Genomic DNA, 16012 nt, shown 5'->3' with positions numbered 1-16012 from the left:
GGCTCTATTTAAGGCTCACATTCGCTGCAATTCCTACACAAACCCCCTATGGTAAGTAGCTGACAAGAGCAGCTGAAATGATTCAAGTGGGATTTTTGGAAGTAAATGCTCAGCTGTGTCCTCGATCCCTCCAGCAGGCTCAGATAGGTGATTCCCTCAAGGTCTCCTGCATTCCTAAACCCAGACCAAACTCTGAGACAAACACTTTTACTACTTCTTTTGAGTAACCCCAAAGCACCCTTACTTCTTTATAGTAAGGAGAGTGACAGAGCACTGCAACAGGCTGCCCAGAGAGACAGTGGATTCTCTTTTTGTGGAGATAATCAAGACCCATCTGGACACCTACCAATGCAACCTTCTATAGGGAACCTACTTTAGCAGGGGGGTTGGACTCAATGATGTGTTGATGTTCCTTTCCAACTTCTGCAATTCTGTGACTTGTAAAATCATCAGAGCAAGCTGGATCTAGTCATGGCCTCTGCATAAAGGAAAATGCCCCCAGCCAGGTCCCACCGCCCTTGTCACAACATGATCAGCACTCTGTCCATAAAGCAGCTTCCTGGAGCCAATGTGCACATGTAGTGCTGCAGAGGTAAGGAGAGAAACTGCACTTCTGTCTTACTGATGCTTCAAACTGCCAACAAAAGAAATGCAGATCAGCTATCTCAGTGGTTGAGTTAAACATTTAAACTTACTGCATATATCCTAAAAGGTTTTAATTCTTGCTCTAGTATAAATGACAAAGTCGGTCTAGAAGAAAATTTTACTATTACATATAACATTCACGATGCATTAATAACATCTAATTTCCTGCTGTTAGTATGAGGGACTCGCATGCTAACAACACCAGAGATCTAAAAAGAAAAAAAGAAGAAAAAAACAAACAAACCAAGAAAACGCCAACAAAAACACAAATCTAACAACTCTATTTGCAACATAAAGTGATAATGTTTGGATTATACCTAATATGTCATGCCTGTGTGTATAAATTAATGAAAACAAAAACCAACACTGCGCATTTCCCACATAAACAATAGTGTTGGGCACCCTTGTCAAATATATCTAGCACTGGAATAGCAAATAAGTGATTCTAATGTGCACCAATTTGTTGTCCCAGAGCAATCCAAGTAAACAATTACTTCTTCCTGTTAGAATTTTACTCTCTGTTACTGTGTTTGGCAATTTTTCCAAAGGCTTCTCTAGGCTTCAGAAGTACTTAAGGTTAAGACGTTTGAGAGAGATTGGTGTGCGTGTGGATATAGCAAGTGTAAGGACAAGAAACTTCTGCAAAGTATTAGAAGAGGTTTAGGATTAATGCATTCCATGTGCAGTGTAAGCTGTGCTTCCTGAATGATCTTTTAAGGAAAGAGAAAGGCCTCTTTACTTCAGTATCTAGTAAAAAAAAAAGTTTCACTACCTACTGAATGAAAGCTTAATTGTAGAAAACTGAGCACTCCTGTGGCTCACTGATGCTACCAAAACACTCAAAGTCCAAATGCAGCACCTGCTCCACTACCTTAGAGTATAGAGGGGATAGGAAGAGATGAAGCTTTTGCATCCATCTATGGCCCCAGTTCTTACAACACACTGCGCTCAGTCTTTCACCATCGTGACACTTGCTCACCATCACTATTATTTATATTTATATATTATAAAACATGCAGCAAATGTTTCATGGAGAGCAAAAATGCTGTTTAGACCTGAGGTTGGTGTTCCTGAAAGAATCCACGTATTTCCCTTGTGGCTGTGTTTTTTTCCCCCCCAAAATTTAGTTTTTTGCTGACAGCAGCTTGCCTCAAATGTTATTTAAGCAGTAAGACATATGCTGTTCTGAGATAACACACACCTCTGAAGTACCGTTAGGTGTAGCTGATGCCTTCAACTGCCTGATGAATTTGTTATCTCAAAGAAACACAAGGTTTGGGAGGGTCTTGTATTACGGGCTAAATCCAAATTTAGTCTTAAAATTTGGGAGAAGGGGAAAAAAAAAAAAAACAGAAAGAAAGAAAAGAGAAAAAAAAAAGTGTTTTTCTATCTCTTTAGAAGGAAATAGATTTCACTTAGAGTAACTACCCCTAATTTAAGGCTGCCAAAACAAAACCAAAATTACAGCTGTGATATGACAGGAAAATCATGTTAACGGCTGTTTATTCTTCTGCTACTTGAAGTAACAGAGAAAATGAAGTGATATTTGAAGTTTGTGATGGCCAATCTGGAAAACAAAGTTCTAAAAGAATATAAGACCGTGTCTAAAAAACACATCCTGTAAAGAATACGGACCCTGACAAAGAAGAGTATCTACACCCATACTCAAATTACAATAACCATTTATTCAGAAAGTACTTGTCCTTCTCACATTAATGCTTCCTTGTTAGAGAATCTGCACTTTAAATGAATGAAGTGTTGGATTTTCATTATTAGCATGACCAAAACCTCAACTGAACCTATTAACTGAATATCCACAAAAGGCAGTTTTGAGATTTGCACCTCACTGTGTCTTATCTCCTAGGACTAAAGTCTGAATGCTCCAGTAGATTTCAGGATGTGTAATTTACACTGGCACTGATTGCTGAAAAGAAACGTTTCTCTGTTTTGCCTTTAACCTCCAGCCAGTAGGTGCCAAGTGGTTCAACAAAGCAATTAATGATGACTCCAGCCTGACTTCGCAGAAGCTGAAAACCAAGCCAGCAGTTACCACTTCTGCTGGATCAGCACCGAAGCATTTGGCAATTCACCAGTTCAAACCCTTGCTGTCTATGAACAAGAAAAACTGTGGAAGGACTTTTTAATAAGAGCATGTAGTGACAGGATGAGTAGAAATGGCTTTAAACTGGAAAAGGGTAGATATCAGGAAGAAATTCTTTACTGTGGACACTGAAACAGGTTGTCCAGCAAGGCTGTGGATGCCCCCCCACCTGGAGGCATTCAAAGCCGGGCTGGACAGGGCTGTGAGCAGCTTGGTCTACAGAGAGATGTCCCTGCCGATAGCAGGGGGTTGGAAGTAGATGACGTTAAAGGTCCCTTCCAAACCAAACCATTCTATGATTCTATGAAAAACAAATTCTCCATGAAACTAAGTTCACTACACTTTACAAATCCATTCCCATAATGCCAAGATTCTGGTCACAAAGCATGGAGCAGTCACAGACCAAGAGCAGAAAGAATCTGGAAGTCTCAAAGACCAGTTCTAGGGCATTGAAAATAACCATATAATGAAAAATAAAAAGTTTTTTCTCCAGTTTTCGTAAAAGTTACTATTTGTTTTCAGTGACTCCCAAAAAAATCATGTTTATCAATGATAAATCTTGAAAGCAATCAAGAGCAAACTGAGAATAATGGGAAGGAAAGGTTATTCACACTCTCTCTGTAAAGGGTTCCCTTGACTGCAGTTAAGTTGCTCTTGACTTAGTTTGACTGATGGATGCCACAGCCAGGCCCACCCGAACTAAAGCTAAACGACTGAATGAGACTACTGGCATAGGAAATAAGCAAATAAATACAAGAATAAAGTGAAGTTAAGTGACCTAGTGAAACCCATATTTGCAAAATGCAGCTGCTGAAAACAAGTTAGCTGAGCGTACACCAAGCCAAACTGTGTTACTTTTATATCCTGTGCAGCTCTGGATCCCACTAGGTTTCACCTGAGGCCCATCCCACCCACAGAGGCACACCAAGAGCATCCACTGCCAAACCCAGCCCTTAACAAAGAAGACCCGACTCTCAGTTTAAGAGGGATCAAACTGTGAACCATAATGTTAAGGGCAGCAAAAAAGATCAAACATCAAAGACACCCACACTTATCCCCTGTTAGCAGCCATTTAGAGATCAGCAGAATCCCCACTCAGCACAGCTATGGTGCTACAGAAATATTTGGAAATCAGATTAAAGCCACTAGCGTTGCACAATTTGCATTGCTGAAATCTTGTTTTACTAGTTGGGGGGATGGGGTCCTTGCTCACTAATCAGAAACTGCTAGAAAATAAAAGCATTACACAATGTGATTTTATGCCTATAAATGTCACAGGGTGATATTGCACGTGCTATATGTTAATGTAACAGAAACATCAGTAAATTGCTATAGTGGCTTTTAAAAAGGCAGCAAGGTTAAGGTAGGCATAAAGAAGTGATGCCTTTGAGGAAGCTGTTGAAGTTACTGAAGGCTGAATTCAAAAGTAGGTGCCTTATATGCAGGAGTTTAGTAAACTTGCTGAAAAAAAGCTGAAAGCCAAATGCAAAAACTGGACCCACTGTGCAAATTTATTAAACATAAGGGGAGGTATTTTTTTGAATGCATCAACTAAACCCAGCATTGCTAATAGTTTTCCACATCCCTGAAAAAAAAGTATGTATATATTTTTACATGCTTGTTGTAAAGCATGAAATGGATACTGGTGTTTTAGAAAGGATTGGCCAGCCACAAACAGTCCTTAAAGAACCTGGCGTGACAGCAATTTCAAAAGCTACTGAGGAAGGATGAAGACATAATCTTGCTTTGGGCATCTTAGACAAGCTCCAGGGCAAAGTTTATCTTGCTATCATGTCCCTTTAAGAAACCACACTCACCTCCTTGCTTCCTGACAGATAAAACAAAGGCTGAGGAAACCTATCTCTCTGTCGGTATCTCCGCACAAGTTTTCTTCACAGCTGAACCATGTCTCCGTTGCTCATATCATATACTCACAGCTACAAAACTGCCTAAATATGCTGGTCTAATTGATTCACTTGTTATTGTGCACGTCAACATAGGCAGAGGAAAGTAACAGTTAAAACTAAAATACAGTGGAAGTATCATTGATGTACAAAATTCTGCAGTATTTACACCATGGGACTCCCACTGAACCGTTTGCACAGCATAAAAAGAGTGCAACAGTTGCATTAGTAAATTCAAAACGTTGCTGAAGCTCACTCTCCACCAACAACAGAGACCGTACCTGGCAGAAGTCATGCATTTACTGAGGTATTTCCTTCTCAGCCAGCACTTGCTGTCTTAGTTCTGACTTGAGCTGACTGTGCGTTATCTGCTCCCCATCACCCTGCCCCACTGCAGGAGCAGCTGGAGCTCCTGTTCAGCTCTTGTGCCGGCCACCCACACTACATCAGACTGAGTTAAGTCAGGACCTAGTAACAAGGAGCTTGGTAATCAGGAACACAGTGGAAATTACCCAAGATGCCTACAGGGCAATCATTAAATGTTCCTTAGTTAGTATGATGTCAGGGTAATATATAGCATTAAAGGGTACAGACTGCATTATCCCACAGTTACTGCCCTGTTCCAATCAATCATTTTTGTAAGAGCTTCTCAGAGCACAGCCTCCGGGAGCCTAAAATAAGGGGCTAAACAACTTCACATTTATGAGGCACATGCACCAAAGAAGGTTTTTAACCACACATCTGGAAGTCCTGTGCCTCTCTTCTCCTTCTCCTTGATACACACTTCAGCAATTCTGGCTGCCTGTAATCTTCTTGTCATCTATTTCCTTGAAATGATCAGCATTATTTCTATTATTTCATTCTGTTCCATCAGTTATTCTTACCATTCATATTGTCTCATCATTTAAGAAGATAAATGAAAACAGAAAGCTACTGTGGATGACAGCACCACAGGAAGATACTCACACCAGAGATTTTCACTGCACTCCTGAGGATTGTACTAGGGACCAAAGGGGAGGGGAGAGGCAATGGAGTGCTGCTGCACAGATGCACACAGGTCTGTACTGATCAAAAGTGCCTAAACCTGCAGTGCTGTGCAAAGAAATTTGAGCTCATAAGACAATGCCACACCACATGCAGCTTTCCCACATGCATCAGAATGGGACTATGTGCATTACTACAAGGCAAAAAGTTTCTCAATTGTATTACTAGGCATGGCACAACTATGTAGCTGATTTAGTCCTAATCCACTCAATTTGTTTTGAGGAACAAAGTCCAAATGATGCCTAGCAGATCTCACTTCTGCAAGCATTGGGTCCTTGTCTCTCTCTGTTTCCCCTGATGACTTGAATCGTCACTCTGTTGCATTTCAAAGTCTCAGCATTAACAATAAAAACAACAGTTGAGAGCTGTAAAGTTGAGGTGGTTTTGTATTCCAACAACCACTCCTGGGCAATGTCAAAATTAATTGCTAGACAAAGAGCATAAACCCAGCAAAATGTTATTTCCATTGTAGGGTTCTAACAGAAGCCACTGACGCTGTTCTGCCTTGAATCTACTCAATTTCAAGGAAACTGAGGCAGAAGTTACCAGCTGTCCAGCACAGACATATTCTCCAATTCGTTGTGCACTTATTCTACTAAACAAATATGCTAAATAACTTCAGCACACTCAAGCTTATACATGTAGAACAAGATCTTCATTTGGTGCAAGACTTCATAATAGCATTGTCTTCAGTGGCAGTTACAGAATCAGTGAGGTTGGAAAAGCCCTCTAAGATCACCCAGTCCAACCATCAGCCCACCCGCACCACGCCCACTGACCGTGTCCCTCAGTGCCACATCCACACAGTTCTTGATCAGCTCCAGGGATGGTGACCCCACCACCCTCCTGGGCAGCCATCACTGCTCTTTATGAAAAGGAATTTCCCCTAATACCCAACCTGAAGCTGATACAACTTAAAGCCAGTACGTCTTGTCCTATCGCTATTTACCTGGGAATAGAGGCCAACTACAGAAAGTAATTTGCATGAGAGTGCAATGGGAATGTGGCATATGAAGTTCCTGAAGTACAGTTATTTGATTAAGCTACACAGCAAAATCTAAAAATAGTGGAGAAGATTTATCTTGTATACCCCTGTATACAGATAAACATGTTTTCATATAAGCAAAACAAGGAAGTTCTGGCATTAGATCCTGGCAGCTATACTGCAAGCACTCAGTTTTTCAACAGCATATATTCACTAGAGCTTTCTTTCTTTATTCTTTGTTCTTACTCTGGAGTCAGAACATGTTTTCATTTTTCTGTTTTTACTTACAACTTCTCTTTATGTCTACATACTGTTCTTCCTCAAACAACAGTCCCACCATTCTACTGGAAAATGAAAGCAACTCTGGAAGATGCTTACCTTCTATTTCTTTAATTTAAATCAAAACTCCTATGAGATTAGGCACTTTTTGTTACGGTACCAGCTCTTGGATTTGTAAGAATTTATATCTGAATAGAACAAAATCCAAATCTATGCTTCACAAATCTCTGCCAGTCGTACAAATGTCATTATCTTTCTATTCTAGCATTGCAATTTACATACAGGATTTTCTTATAACGTGTCTGGGATAAATGCTATCTGTTACATCTTCCTGTTTGTATTAATCTGTAACAATTCATAGGTAGCTCTCCTCCCTTTCAATTCAACAACAAAGAAACTAAATCCATTGAATTTCCAAGAGTTTTTAAACAGATGCAAACAAGCCCAGGCACTACTTATTTTATTTATTTATTTATTTTTAATTAAAACCAAGTAAGGAGATGCGAATTCTTACAATTTAGTGAGTTCATAACATCAAGGTAGTGGATGCAAACAGCAAACACAGGGAGCTCATGCAGCTCTGCCTCCTGTTTGACTGTTCCTGACCTCTTGTTTTAACAAACACATAAAGCCTCCTGGCATCACCCACCTCAGGCCAGGATGCTGTAAGCCCTTGGGCTTCAACGCAAGATGCCCCAAATCTTAGCTCTGCCTTGGAAGGTTCAAAACCCAGCGCTGTCCTACACTTCCTTCCACTCTTCCTTATTGCCACATCTCCTCTTGCCCTTCCATTGAGCTCATCTTCTCCCAGGTAAGTCCCACCAAACCACTGGTATTTCCCAATGCAAGAAAAATACAGCCACACACAGCTGTTTTGTTTTCATTGTTTTTTGGTTTTTTGTTTGTTTTTGTATTCTGTGCTTTCCAGCCATTTCTGTCCATCTTATCTTTTCAGACTGGGAGCTCCTTACACCTGGTGTTATATTTATGCAGGGTCTCACACAACAGGTTTCCTCCGCAATCAGTCCCTTCCTGCATTAGCCAGCATAATAAAGCCAGCATGTATCAAGTAAGAATGAATCAGTTTCTCCTTAAAGTATTTTGAAAATTTGGAGGAGTCTGACATAGGGGAAAAAAAAAAAAAAGAAGAAAATAGAGGTAATAGGCAGAAAAGAAACAAAACAAAATGGAGGAGATTATTCCCACTGAAAGCAGCATCCCCTCTAAGATGCAATACATTCTCTCCTTTCACTTGCTTCCTTCCTTGATAATGTCAGGCTAGAACAAGAAGCATTCCTTTCCTTTATTCCTACATAACAATCCTGGGTTTGGTGCCTGTCTGTCTCTTCCCCCTTCTAGTTTTATTTTAGTATTTTGCATTCAAACACCGTATTTGGCAGAAAGAAAAAGAAGCAACTTTATGACATTTTCCCTTTCCCCAAGATCTAGACTGGGATATCAAAGACCTGTTCTTTTAGTACATGTTTGCCGAGCACCAAGTGGTATTTAAATTGTTTTCACTTCTTTTCTTCATCTTCCCACCTGTCAGAAGCAGTCATATCTTTAAAATCATACTTCCTTCTTTATTTCAGGACTCAAATAGTCCCTAGCGCCTAGTCTAACAAAATGCAACACCTCAATTACTAAATATACCATGACAGCATGAGTGCCTGTCTTAAGCCTTAAAAATACTGACCACTGAATGAACACACATGTACATACACACAGGCTGAACTGTTTCTTTTGCACATTAAATATTATATTTAGGAGAGAAGTTTAGACTGAAGGAAAAAAAACACTGTATTTCTCCTTCCACTTCTATTGCTGTACAACTTCCCTCTACCTGCTTAGTCATAACACTGGAGTTCTTTTAATTAAGAAGTTAAAATCATAGAATCTGTCTTTAAATGGAGGAAGTGCTAAGCAACAAGTTACCAGTGGCTCAAACAGCGTCAAATTCAACTGAGTGGAAATTCAGGTACAGTTTGCTAGTGACCTGAATACCAAATAAAAACAAAGACTCATTTGGAGTGGGGAGAGCTCAAAAATATACTAAGTCTGCTCTTAGAATTTAAAGGTGCTCTGGGGCACCTTTTCCCAGGTGGCTGTCATACAAAGCACATGAACATCATGCATATGACAACTTTGTATGACAGGTATCACATGGTACTCTGCCCGTGTAACATAAGAGAATTGTTTCATTTTTTGCCCTCCTTCCAATAAGATGGAAATCAGTTTGTAACCTGCCAACTTTCCCCTGGCAGCTGATAAGCAGGGTCTGCACGCATCACTCTCATGCCTGAGAAATCATTATCTTACTCTATGTACACAGCAGAGACAAATTACTGATGTGTTATGAGTAAAGAAGTGGTTACCCTGGAGGCTCTCAACCCCATTTCACATGCAAAGTGCATTCCTTGCTTTTCTCCCAGTAAGCTCTGTTGCTTTTCCCCATCTCCAGTCACCCTCAGCCCCAGCATCTGTTAGCCCAAAGTGAGGATGGAGGTGCACACCCAGCTCCCTTGATGCAAGATATGGGGCAATCCACTTACTAACTACCCCATGTGTCAGCAGGACCACTCAGATTACTAAGTTAAATGCACAGAGGTGCCTTCAGCTAAATCAGGACTAGAACTTTCAATGGCTGATAGTACCAAGACCCTCTTCTGACCCTGTGTAACAGGGTTAACATGTCAGATGGGGAAAAAATAGATATGAAAGTAAACTTCTATTATTTAAAATAACCTTGTGATTAATGCAAGATTTTCCTGACCACAGTCTGAGTAAAAATACTACCACAGCAGGCACATCAGGAAGAGGAACTGAGAGCACAGAGCACGGTTTGCCCGCCTCTGCTGGGGGTGGCTGCTGTCTGCAGCACTGGAGCTCTGCTCCCAACAGAAAAGGTTCACCAGCAAGAATGGCTACAATGAGCCACAGCAGAGGACAGCAAAACACAGCACTTCTAGGGCAAAACACATCTGAAAGCCACACTGGACCATCTGATTTTAACAGGACGTTTATGAGTGTGGAATTTGGCCTGTATTCTTAAGACCTTCTGTCTGTGTTGGTTGAGGAGGAAAAGAAAGCCTCTCAAATTAAAACTCTAGCTTGCAGAAGAGTAAAACGAATCCTACAGCTTGCTAGACAGAAGGACCACAGTCCCGTAGCAAACAGCGTAAGTGCAGTCTCAGCAAACCTGATACCAAAAGGACAAAAGTGAGAAACAGTCCTAAAATTTGATGTGCTACAGGGGGAAAATAAATAAAATAAAATAAAATAAAATAAAATAAAATAAAATAAAATAAAATAAAATAAAATAAAATAAAATAAAATCCTTCCTTTTCAATTAAAAAGTCTTTGTCACTTGTGAACTTGTAAAATGTAAAATGCAGCAGTGACCATTACAGACAATCAATGCAAATGCATCCCTTTTTTAAGATATATCTTTACTGAGGCCTATCAGTTTTCTTCTTCTTTAGTATTCAGCAAAACAGATAAGAACCAATTTGGCACCCAAAGGAATGAGATTCCTGGTGCTGGTTAGAGACAGTGGTTAATCCAGTCACCTTAATTCCTGTGAGAGAAACTGCTGTGCAACTCAAACTCTCACGTTTCACTCATGAGACAAGGGCTGAGCTTCTACTGAGGTAAGAACTGGGACAGCGAAAGAGATGAGACAGCTCCTCTTGTTAAAAATAAAGTGCTGAATAGGGAGAGCACAGAAGAACAGCCTCACTGTTTGAACATCATGTGAAAAGTGTTCCAGTGTTTTCAGCCTGTCTCCAGAGAGATGGTTTTCCATCACAGTGGTTTCCATAAGGGCACTGTACATTACATCGGTAAAATATGGCAGCCCCATTTAACTCCAGACAAAGCTGCAGCTTTAGAATTACGTTTTGTATCAATTGTATAGACGTGCTTCAGGCAGCAGCTGATGGGTTTCCACACAAAACAAGTACAGGCCCATGAACTACAAACACAAATCCAAGGAAATGTAGATAGGAAAACTGAATTACGCGTTTTTTAACTGTGCAATAACAATTAATAACAGTGACAATATTTGAGTTAATTTGTCATTAGGACTTCTTGGAGTTGTGAAATGGATAAGAAAGCATTAAAAAGGGTGGGGGTTCTTGGTTTAATTTAAATTTCTGTCATCCTGTGAACCCAAACTGTCCACAGGGAACTTGACTCAAGTTGTGGTTAAATCAAGCTGAGGACCCTTCCTGTAATTACTAAAGACAAATGGATGGGTTTCATACACCTTCCTGCCCAACAGTTTTAGTCCTTTGGTTTCCTCTTCACCTTCAACATTTTGAAAACCACACTGTCAAACGATGGTGGCCCAATGTTAGCCGCCCTAACCCCCCACAATATTTCATGAAAGAAGCTTCATGACACAGTATCCCAGACTGCTTTACAACTGTACTAAAAATGCAGTTATTAATGCACAGTACTGGCAAGCATTGCTTTAGGGTCACTATGGGGTTTGCAGCCACTGGAGAAAGCACTACAGTACATGAAAACCTAAAGAACACAGCTAGTAAAATAAATCCGCCTTATTCTACAACAGTGCAGATTGTACTTCAGAGATAGTCTTGAAAATGAGTTTAATTTACAGATAACTTTGTTCTTCATATATATTTGTATATATATTTTTATGTGTGTGTATATATATATACATATATATACACACAGACAAAAAGTGGTTAATAATGTTCTTTTAAATATTTACTTTGCTGTTATTTGGAGCATAATTTGTTCCATTTAGTAGTGTTGGGCTCAAAGGACCGCTTTAACCCGGAGAGATTAATTATAGCCCTTGGAGTTATAAACACAAGTTTGAGAAGCAAAGCAGAAAGGAGAGGAGAGAAACACCTTTCATGCTGGCTATTAATGAGTTGATGTGCTTAGAAGCAACAACACACAAGCTGCACCCTTTCTGAATGAGCTTGCTGAAGGAAGGATTGGGGCTGTCCATTAACTGGGGAAAAATAACCCCTGAGATATCACAGAATCATATAGGTGGAAAAAAACCTTGAAGAAATCTAGTCCAACCATCCACCTACCACCAATATTGCCCACTAAATCATGTCCCTAGGTACCCTAGCTACACATTTATTGAGCTGGGGAGGGCAGCATGACGTAACAGCAGAGGTAATTTGCTGCAGGTCACTGAGATGGTTCCCCACTGAAACACAGATTTACCTGCACCTTCTGAAGACATCCTCTGACCTCACATCTATCACAACAGCATCAATGAAACTGCCACGCAAAGCAATGCATGTTGGGCAGAGGACTCCATCCAGCCTGCATCTCCAGCCCACATGCTTTACTCACTGCGTGGCCCAGCCAGCAGACATCTTACCTAGCGAGGGGTCAGCTACTCCCTCCTCTGAGCTCTCCTCAGCCCCCTCTTCCCCTAGGCCAGAGGTGGCTGAGTCCTCCAGAGCAGACGCGGAGTCAGGTGTGCTGGGTCCACTGACGGAACCCAAGTCCCCTTCTTCGCTGCTGGAGCCATAGCGGTCAGGCTGGGCAGCCGTCCCACCCTCACGGCAGCTCCTCCGCTCCTTGCGGTGCACCCGTGAGTGCAGCACCATTTGGTGGTAGGTGCGGAAGATCTTGCCACACTCAAAGCACTCGGTGGACTTGTTCTGGGTGGCCCGCCTGCCCTGCCGTGAGGAGGGACGGTAGTCCACAGCACCCTGGGCAGGTGGGCAGCTCTCCCCTGGCAGGACACTGCTGGCCTTCTCCAGGCGCCCACTGGGACAGCTCTTCTTCTTGGGGTTGCTGGGCGAATCCTGCTCCCGTTTGCGCTTCTCCTGGTTGACGAGGATGTATTCCCTCTTATCTTTGTCGTAAGTCACATCCGCGTCTGCCAGGGCCTCGTCCCACCCCAAATACTTCACATACTCAGAGGGCTCTGCTACTTTTCCTTTGGTGGCCAGCTGCCAAGCTTGGTAGCTACTGACTGGATCCAGCTCAGCTACTCTTTTTCCAGGCTGTCCTCTTGTAACTCTATCCGTCCCTACAGATGGCCTTAGACTGAGACACTGCAAGAAAAACTGCTTTGTTACTGAGGGGCTCAGGCTCCCATCCATTAAGCCCTCGGTTTTATCCCCAGTGCTGCCCCGCTGAGCCCGGTAGTGCACAGCATTATGAGCTTTTAGACTTTCCATATTTGTAAACAGATTTCCACACTTGGTGCAGACTTCATACAGGGACAAGCCAGTCACAATCGTCTCCTCCTGTATCACATCATTTATAGTGGCTATGAGCTCCAGCTCATTTTTCAGTTTGTTTTTGCTCCCAGATCTCGGGCCATGCGACTTCATGTGGTTTTTGAGAAACCAGGGCTCTTTGAATCTTCTGCCACAAATGTGGCAGCCATGATCAAATGAGCCCCTATGCTTTTTCATGTGAGCTTTCAGGAACCAGGTCTGACTGAAGGTCTGACCGCAGACTTCACAAGGAAACTCACCAGCACTCAGCTCACTCTTGCAGTTCTCAGTGTAGGCCTCCCCATTTGGGACCTGAGCAGTAACATGGTCCTTCTCCACGTGGCTTAACAATGACTCCTCCCTCAGGGTCATGAAGTTGCAAAGCCTGCACTTGAATGGTTTGTGGATCTGGTGCAGGTGCTGCTCCAGGTCCTTCTTCCTTTCAAATTTGCTTTTGCAGAAGGTGCATGGGTAAGCAGTCAGCTTGCCATCCTCCTCAGCAGGCGTCACCTCTGTGGCATCCTTTTTGCTGCTTCTCAACAAGATCTTGCTGCTGTCTAACTGAGCGCTACCATTCAAGATCTTGTTGCAGGCAGACGTGCTTTTGGTGGGGCTGGTGCAGCCACCAAGGCCCTCCGACACTCCCATCTCACCCAGCTGCGCCTCTCCCATCTCCACCTCATGTCCCTGACTTAAAGTGCCTGTCCTGTGGCTACGGATGTGGATCTTCAGGTTGCCCTTTTGGGAAGCTCTGTGATCGCAGTAAGGGCATTTGTAGGGCTTCTCACCTGTGTGCTTCCTCATATGCTGCGATAAGGAGCTCTGAAAAGGGAAACTTTTACCACAGATGCAGCAGCTGTGGCACATGGTCTTGTCAGCATCCATGTCATTCTTGCTCAGCTTGCCTGGACTGGAGGATCTCCGTAATGCCATTTCTGCCTCTCTGCTACGATCCATCTGTATTACTGCAGCAGAGGGTGAGTGGGGCAGGAGGATTAAAGCATGTCTGGCAGCAGAGGAGGGTTGAACCGTGTTCTCAATCATACGGTTCTGCAGAGATGTTTTATTGCTTCATTCTTGGAGTAACATTTCTCCTTGCAGCTGCTCAAAGCGCCGATTTATTTCTGCGTGTTCTGTTAGCGGATGGCAGAGATCACCTGGAACAAGAAGAAAAGCACATAAACTTACAAAGATCATGTAAAGCAGATTCTTAAGTGTATTTCAACTCATTAATATTTTGACTTCAACAGATTCTGACACGCCACACTCAAAAGCATACTGTGCTACAACTTATTGCACCAAAAAGCAGCAGCTTCCCTGATATTCTAGACTTCAATGGTCAGCATTCAAAGCACCATTAATAAAATCTAAAAAGAAGAAACTATAAAAAAAGAACTAAATTTCCGTAAACTTACATCACGTTGTCTTACACAAATGCAAACTTTAAAAATACTTCTTGTTTTAAAACCAAGCAGAAGTGGCTAAAAAACGCACCTTACATGAGGAAAACATTTCTTGAGGGGGCTATTACAATTTAAATCTGCGGCTTTACCATCATGAGTAATTTCATGTAAAATACTTACTTGCCAAAGATAAAAGGCTTTCTTAGAGACTTTAGCAAATATCAAATTCCTGCTGGAAACTGCTTTACTTTGCATCTCAGACAGTTCTGATGTGCTTGATGTGGCACACACAGAGCAGGAGCAGAAACTGAGCACATTCAATACATTGATTAAAGACAAAATGAGAACGCAGAGCCTGACAAAGCATTCCGGGTAACTAATAGTTATTTTCTGATGGGCAATAAGGAAGAAAACTCGAAACATAATATTTAGTTTCAGTCTGACAAAGTGAACTGATAACATGCTTAGGTATCAACTCATCTTAAAAGTGGGTGATTTATGTCAGCAAGGCGTACAGGAAACCACAAGAGCAACCACCTCAATGACAAAGAGCCTTAACCGTAAACAAACAAACAGAGGAAGAAGCAACTTCGATTAACAAAACAGATTAATAAAGTCAAAAAGCCTTTGTGTTCTGCCACAATAAATACGGTGGTCATTATCTGCCTCAGCAATGCAATATGCAATGCACCAGCATATCTCCTCCTCTCATATAGCAAAAAAATTATGGTTAGATTTTAATACATCACTTCTTTTTCATTTACAACTGTATAACAAAAATCTTCTCCCTTTCCTATCCTCATTAAGAACTACAGACACCACATGACTGGATCAAAGGATACGACGTTCTGTAATGAACAGCACCAAACTATTATTGAGTTAAGAAAACATCAGCATCTTAAAATGTAACTAACAAAAACAAGGCTACATACTCATGCATCCATCATTTGAGATCTATGACTCAAAAACCAAAGAGCTACAGATCTAAAGTCACAAAGGTTTCTCACTGTATTCACCTTTGAACCTCTTCAGTACATGAATGAGTAAATACAGTCAAATCACATCACCAGCACAAGCTTAACAAAAAGCAAGGTAAAGCTGATGCAATGCTCATCTCAGTTACACAGTATAGCATAACTGCATTATATTTAAGTTAATTTAGTCCTCTTATTTGCTACAAAACCATTCATTTCTGGGTTTAATTTTCTGCATCTCATGTCTGTGCAGCACGTTACGAGCTATCAACAGCATCTATTCAAGCCACCTTTTTTCACAGACAGCTGATAATAATATCTAAAACAGATGTACCACAAATGCAATTTCATTTCTTGAACAAAGCATTTTTATATTACGACTAGTTTGGAAGTAACATATTAGCCTGGGGGCGGGGGGTGCAAATCATACCAGATCACAAATTCAGAAGTCCA

General features: G+C 41.5%; 1 protein-coding gene across 4 annotated transcripts in view; it reads right to left on the bottom strand.

Moving 5' to 3' along the window:
• ZNF516 (zinc finger protein 516) overlaps nucleotides 1–16012 on the bottom strand; it is a 100865-nt gene that overhangs the window by 45209 nt on the left and 39644 nt on the right. For all 4 annotated transcript variants that reach the window (XR_004306171.1, XM_015855123.2, XM_015855125.2 and 1 more), the window contains exon 2: nucleotides 12330–14339. Coding sequence is in view for 3 of the 4 variants with exons in the window: in XM_015855123.2 (XP_015710609.1) it covers nucleotides 12330–14226 (1897 nt within the window). In the remaining variant the exon portion in view is untranslated. The remainder of the gene's footprint in view (nucleotides 1–12329; nucleotides 14340–16012) is intronic.

The sequence above is a fragment of the Coturnix japonica genome, chromosome 2 (genome assembly GCF_001577835.2).
Source record: "Coturnix japonica isolate 7356 chromosome 2, Coturnix japonica 2.1, whole genome shotgun sequence".
NCBI lineage: Eukaryota > Metazoa > Chordata > Aves > Galliformes > Phasianidae > Coturnix > Coturnix japonica.
Note: the sequence above shows the minus strand (reverse complement) of the source record. Positions and strands in the feature narration are given on the sequence as shown.